This window comes from Narcine bancroftii, chromosome 3, assembly GCF_036971445.1.
Source record: "Narcine bancroftii isolate sNarBan1 chromosome 3, sNarBan1.hap1, whole genome shotgun sequence".
NCBI lineage: Eukaryota > Metazoa > Chordata > Chondrichthyes > Torpediniformes > Narcinidae > Narcine > Narcine bancroftii.
In genome coordinates, this window is record NC_091471.1 from 125,676,376 (window position 1) to 125,683,599 (window position 7,224).

Genomic DNA, 7,224 nt, shown 5'->3' on the forward strand with positions numbered 1-7,224 from the left:
GCCAACATTTTATTGCAAAATATCTTTCTTAATTTTGTTTTCTTTTCAGTTAAAAGACCTGTCTTAGTCAAGGAAACGTAGGCTCATAATTTTGTAGGAGACAGGTGATTAAGCATGATAATCCGGATAAATGCAACCCTAAACTGAAAAATTGAGTAGCAATGAATATAATTAGAGAGATCATTTTCCTTATTATCAGCCTTTCCAACAAAATCCTCCTTCTCCCTCTAACCTTAAATGATCTGCAGGAGAAATTATTTGAACACCTGGAGATTGGCAAATTAAAAATGTCTGCAGTTGCAACTGGTGGCTGTTTTTTTTCCTACTGTTCTGCTTCAAGTGGAAGCATTCTCTTCTCTCTTTGGCTTGGCTTCGCGGACGAAGATTTATGGAGGGGGTAAAAGTCCACGTCAGCTGCAGGCTCGTTTGTGGCTGACAAGTCCGATGCGGGACAGGCAGACACGGTTGCAGCGGCTGCAGGGGAAAATTGGTTGGTTGGGGTTGGGTGTTGGGTTTTTCCTCCTTTGCCTTTTGTCAGTGAGGTGGGCTCTGCGGTCTTCTTCAAAGGAGGTTTCTGCCCGCCAAACTGTGAGGCGCCAAGATGCACGGTTTGAGGCGATATCAGCCCACTGGCGGTGGTCAATGTGGCAGGCACCAAGAGATTTCTTTAGGCAGTCCTTGTACCTTTTCTTTGGTGCACCTCTGTCACGGTGGCCAGTGGAGAGCTCGCCATATAACACGATCTTGGGAAGGCGATGGTCCTCCATTCTGGAGACGTGACCCACCCAGCGCAGCTGGATCTTCAGCAGCGTGGACTCGATGCTGTCGACCTCTACCATCTCGAGTACTTCGACGTTAGGGATGAAAGCGCTCCAATGGATGTTGAGGATGGAGCGGAGACAACGCTGGTGGAAGCGTTCTAGGAGCCGTAGGTGATGCTGGTAGAGGACCCATGATTCGGAGCCGAACAGGAGTGTGGGTATGACAACGGCTCTGTATACGCTTATCTTTGTGAGGTTTTTCAGTTGGTTGTTTTTCCAGACTCTTTTGTGTAGTCTTCCAAAGGCACTATTTGCCTTGGCGAGTCTGTTGTCTATCTCATTGTCGATCCTTGCATCTGATGAAATGGTGCAGCCGAGATAGGTAAACTGGTTGACCATTTTGAGTTTTGTGTGCCCGATGGAGATGTGGGGGGGCTGGTAGTCATGGTGGGGAGCTGGCTGATGGAGGACTTCAGTTTTCTTCAGGCTGACTTCCAGGCCAAACATTAATTCACTAGTACCAGTCCCACATCACTCAAACTCAAAATGTCTCCCCACAAGCCCTCCCTTCATAATTTTAAATACATCTATCATATCCCTTCATTTTTCTACTTTCCAGAGAATAAAGTCCTAACCTGTTTAACCTCTCCTTGTAACCCAGTTTATGAAGTCTAGTAAATCTTCTCTGCACTCGATTTAGTGGGATGCAAGTGTGAAAGGGGCTTGTTGAAGATTTTAATCTTCATTCGTTTTCTCAGTCAAGCCCTTTTCATGTTTGCATCCCACTGAAACGGCTGTTCAGTGTCCCAGGATAGGAATGGGGGTTTGGCCTTTCGCACTAGACCACTCCTAACTGGGACATTGGATGCTTTCACACTTGCAAGGGTTTATCCCTGGTGTTTGGTCTGTTCTATCTTTAGTCAGAAGTCCTTGCATGATGCGGCATGCAAAAGATGGAAGTGATGTCATCTCATTCTATATAATGGCCGACCTTGGACAGATCGCCTCAGACATCCAGGAGATATATGAATCCATCACCATACAATCAAGTCTTATCTGCTAGTTGGTGCAAAGAGAGACTGGTCTTACAGGCCAGGGAACTCCTGCTCTCGTGTGCCATATTTTTAATGATCTCTTGAGTATAACCTGTGAAATGTTTGAGGGTGGCTGAAATGAGAGTCCATCGTAAAAAAATGCTTGGTTTTAATGAAGTATCTTGAACGGGTGCATAACAGAAGGATCTGGAAGGGGGAGAGATCTCATGGACCTGTATTCTTGGATCAAGGTTTTGAAAAATATGATGATACCCAGTGGTGTAAGAATCTACGAATGTCTCGTGCCACACTTGATTTCACTTTTGGGATACTGGGGCCATATCTAAGGCATAAGAACACAAAATGCCAAAGACCTCTGGAACTTCGGGTCAGACTTGCACGAGCATTGTGGTGGTATGTCACTCCTGGAGAGAATCATTCCATCAGTGTGCTTTTTGGTGTTGGTATCTCCACTGTATTCAGGAAGTGAGGCAGGTAACTGCAGTGGTGAAAAAGTACCTCATGCCACATATCATTGGGCTGCCCATTGGGGAGCTTCTTCAAGACACCATCGAGGCATTTGAAAGAAGGGGTGGGTATCCAATGTGTGCCGGAACCATAGATGGTACACATATTCCCATCATTGCCCTACAGGATGATCCAGCATCCTACCACAATCGAAAAGAATGGCATTCCATCATTCTGCAAGCTGTTGTTGACCACAACTGCTGGTAAAGTTGATTATTTCCATCATGAGCATTTATCCTTGCTTGAAAATACAAGCATTAAGTGGTTCCAGCTGTCACCCTCTGTGTTTGCAGCTTCACTGATGTCTATGCGGGCTGGCCAGGTCGCACCCATGATTCTCACATTCTTGTTAACTCTCCTATTTACATAATTGCTGAAGATGTGGGTGGTCTGCATCCCTAGTGATGCAAGTGATTTCTGACAGTGTTATGATACCTTAACAAGTGAATGTGACCCTGTGAAGTGTGTGATTAAACCCCAGCTTTGCCACTGTTCCCTTCTGCTCCTTCTTACCCACACACTATTTGATTGTATCACAGGTCTCCAGAAATGTGAATGATGTGGAAATACCTGCGCATTTGATTGGGGATCCTGCCTACCCATTGTGAATGATTGTGGAGAATACATTTGGTCGTCTCAAAGGTCACTGGAGATACCTGTCCAAGTGAATAGATATTAATATTGCCTTTATTATCAGATGTAGTTGTTGCCTGCTTGCCTTGCATAATATCTGTGAGCTTAACAAAGAGCACTTCCTGGAAGGGCGGTGGGCTGGTCTCCGATCTCCTTCCTCCAGAAAGTGTCCCTTACAGAGGTGCCACAGGCCATGGTCTGCAGGCCATACATGAGACTATAATGAGAGTCCTGTGTGTAAATGAGGATAATGACTGAGTATAATCCTATAGAAGTATATAAAATTGTATTGTTTGTCCTTGAATATAGTGCAACTGTTACATCTGAATGTTAAAATAACAACTGTGTAATAACTATTGGAACTTTATGTATCAATGTAAACATGGACAACAATTGCAATAAAGGCAGTGCAAAAACTTTCTTGAATAAAACTTTAACATCTGTAAAACACATAGTTGCCAACTTCATTCATATTGACCTTCAACTTGACTTCAACATACTACAGAATTGTAAACTTTACAATTTCGGTGAAGAACGAAGGATGTAAACTGATTATTCAACATTCTCATCCTCATCTATTAGCAGGTGAATGTAGGAACTGAGATTAAGGCCAATAATGGCTTGATCGACTACACCCTCAGCACCTACCGGTGATGAGAGTGCCTCACCTGAGGGGTTGATAAGGGTTGGGATGTAGGCTGGATGCACCACTGAAGATGGCCATGGGAAGGGAAAGGCTGTGTAGGTCGGCAAGAGGTAGGAGAATGGAAGGAGGGAGGCGGCTGATGGCGGTGCACAGCAGGAGGGGTATGCAAAGAGGCATGTGGCATCAGGTGGCAGAGATTGGTTGAAATAATGGGGAGGCTGGTGGGCAGGGGATGCAGGAGGCCTTCCAAGGGTAGAAAGAGACTGAATGGTGAAGGGCCAAGGTTTGACTTGCCCAATCACTTTGATTGATGAAGCCAGTCTACTTATAACTGCTATCTGTGCCTGCATCTCCTGTTGAATGTCTGTTATCAGGCGTGCCAATCCTTGGTTTTCAGCCTGGTGCGCTTGTTGCAGTCCCATCCTATGCTCCTGCATCAGCCTCTGCATTGTCTCAATATGCCTTTCCCTTCTGTCTCGCTCTCTTTCATAGTCCATCTGGTCTATTTCAGTTAAGAGCACGCGCATCTCATTTGTCACCTCCTGCCGCTTCGTGGGGTTCTTGCATCTCAGCCTCCATCTTGCACCTAGATATTGGTGAGACAAGTATGTGAATTAAATGCCATGCCCTCACCTTTATTTCAAACAAAATTTTTCTTTGAACGGATTAATTATGAGTCTTACCAGCTCCTGATACTGCAGGAGGTGTTATCACCAGTTGAAGTCGGGTCAGTTGCCAGCTGCTGATCAGCCAAGGTTGTGACAGGAGATGGGGCAGTGGTAGAGGTTGAGGTACTGGAGGAGGGGAGGGCACCGGGACCAGATGAGGGACCAGTGGTGGTTGATGGGTCTGTTCGAGATGAGACACAAGGGGCATACTGTTTGTGCACCTCACCCTCCTCATCTGCCTCAGATTGCATACTGGGTTGAGGGGATCGTTCATCAGCCCCTCTCAAAGCCTGAAAGTTGCCCACAAGGGTGAGTGGTGTCGCTTGCTTGCTTGAACCTGATGTCATAAGCAAGATTAAAATAAGGCCAGTCCCAGCGGACTGAGCCACTCCTCCCATTATGGTCCATAACCTGGTGCATCCTCCACCTGAGGGTTTTTAATTTGTTGCTAACTTGTCTCTTGTTCCTTTTATACCCAGTTCCCTGAACTTTGTGACCATTCCTTCATAAAATCAGCCATCCTTAATTGTGCCCGTTAACTCATAACCTGATGCCTCCTCCAACCTTAGTGTTAGAAGCTGCTGCACCTCCCTACCACCCCAGTTTGCAGAAGCCATTATTTTTATTCTATTTTAACCCTTTTCACTGTTTTGACCTTCTTTAAAGTTAACCCAAATAAATTCTGATCTTATGACTCACAGCACTTAACAAGTCCAGGCAATGCACCTGCTAACTTCAGAGGAGAGTCTGGATTACCTTCACTCCAGCATGGCTGCAGCTCACTTCCACCCAGACCCTGAAGTGATGACATTTCAATCCCACAAAGCAATTGCCCATTTCACATCCCCAGCCTGAGATGATGTCATCTGACGCTGGTGTTGAGCTGATTTTGGTTTCACATTTGCCACTTTAAAGGCTGAATGGTGTTTGATTCCTGGGATCACTTGCAAGTGTGAAAGGGGCTTCAGACTGTGCAGGCCCAGTGGAGGTGTCTGGCTTTGCTGAGGTGTGTTTCTCCAGACACAAAGGGCACTCTGAAGAACATGCTATCAAGGATTAGTTAGACCAGTGGTTTCCAAAACATTCCACTTTAAGTAATCCCTATGCCATATGTGCTCTATGACTAGTAATGGATTACATAAAGTGGCATGTGGGTGGAAAGAAAAAAAGTTTTGAAAACCACTGTTTTAATTCTATTTAGTTGACTTGTTATGTGCACAGTTTCATAACTCCAAAGGAAATGGGCCAATGACAATTTTTCTCAAGCAAACTATTTCAGTAACATTTAGGTCTGGAGCAGTGGTTCTCAACCTTCACTTCCCACTCACATACCACTTTAAGTAATCCCTTACTTATCACAGGGCACGGTTGGCATTGGGAATGCTTAAATTGGTGTGTAAGTTTAGAGAGGCCGTTTGAAAACCACTGAGTTAGACTCACTTAGCAACTCTCCAATGCATTCATAAAATACACAATTTTAGATGCCCAAACCATGATGATATAAGAGCGTCGTAGAGAATAACACTAAACAAGATTAATCAATCTCTTAAAAAAAAAGTGATTGAATGATGCGACTGCATCTGTTGAACTCAGCTTTTATTTGAACTTTAGGTAATACACTATCCTTTTGCTAGTCGAGCAAATTAAAAAGTACGACTGTAACCGCAGACGAAATCTCTCAAATGTAACCGCTTCTCGCTCTGACTTTCAAGAACATCATTCATGAGCTAATCCCACAATTTCCAGGATCACAAGCAGTTTATATTTAGAAAGGAACACGTCTGCGTCGCGCTTGACTCGGGTTATGTCCGCGCAAACGCACCACTGAATCCCACACCCAAATCCAGCACACCGTCGCTTCCAAAAGTTCCGTCCATACATCACGGCGCGGGGAGAACGGCATCAATCACATGATCCCACAGAGGATCTCATGATGACCCAAAGCAGATGTCAACTCGGCAAGCAGTGCAGTTCGGGACGCAACCTGACCCCCCCCCCCATGCGCACAAACACTTCGAAACACAACCTGATGCTCACAAGGTTCCATGTGAGCAAAGGCTTTGAATGTTCCATGTGCAATGGAAGTGATTTTCCACTCACATCGCTGGCTTCCCAAAACTTTTCGAAGCCTCTGTATTGAACTGAAGCCAAAATACACAAGGTACAAACGTCGCCGCTGCAAAAATCTAAGCACCGCAAACATGGAGCAAATTTAAAGCAGGACTTACTGTAAATAGAGAGAGAGAGATCACGTTTTTGTCGCCGACCCTGCATGTATTGGAATAAGTGTTCCTTATTTCGTGCACGAGTTTAAACCGCTGCCGCCAGACTTTGCATGGGACGCAGTGCCTTCTGCGGTTAACTCCAGAAAGCAGCGTTGCCTTTTCCCACAGTGGACTCGCTGGGTTGTGTGAAGTGGGGGCCATCCCACTGAATACCGTGCGTGTTTATTTATTGCGAACCTAAACTTTTACTGCCTGCTCAGCAAACGAATCCCCCCCCACCCCCCCACTCCCCTCCCACCCCGGTCTCTCTCAGAAGACGAACTCTGCGAAGTAGGATTACTCGGAATCGTCTTTTCACCGGATCCTCGGATGGCTTTCCTGCTGTTCGAACCCTTTGAGGGAGACCGCAGCGGAATATTTGCGCGCATTAGTCGGCTGCACGATAGAGTATCGGTCGATAGCAACGGAACTCTCCAAGGTTTCAGACGTTTCCATTACGTATTCGGCACCTGCATTGACACTCGGCTCATCCTCCTCACATGACCTGGAAACACGCTTTTTATATCAACCTGTGCAGCTCGGAGGAAATCTTTTGGAAGACGTTACATGAGAGCGAGACGTTAAAAAAGCATCTTGCGAGCAGACACCTTTTCAGCTTGATCTCCGCTCTCGGAAACCAGGTTGTCGACTGAGAGAAAGGGGTGTGGACTTTCAACGTTTTATAAACAA

General features: G+C 45.6%; 1 protein-coding gene across 1 annotated transcript; it reads right to left on the minus strand.

The window, feature by feature from the left end:
• Positions 1 to 3,418: 3,418 nt before the first annotated feature.
• On the minus strand, positions 3,419 to 5,055 carry LOC138757538 (uncharacterized). The gene is made up of 3 exons (XM_069925052.1): positions 5,027 to 5,055; positions 4,286 to 4,451; positions 3,419 to 4,188 (listed from the first exon to the last, which is right to left on the minus strand). Exon 3 carries the CDS (start codon positions 4,127 to 4,129, stop codon positions 3,509 to 3,511), a length of 621 nt encoding a protein of 206 aa, XP_069781153.1. The 5' UTR covers positions 4,130 to 4,188; positions 4,286 to 4,451; positions 5,027 to 5,055; the 3' UTR covers positions 3,419 to 3,508.
• Between the last annotated feature and the right edge of the window lie 2,169 nt (positions 5,056 to 7,224).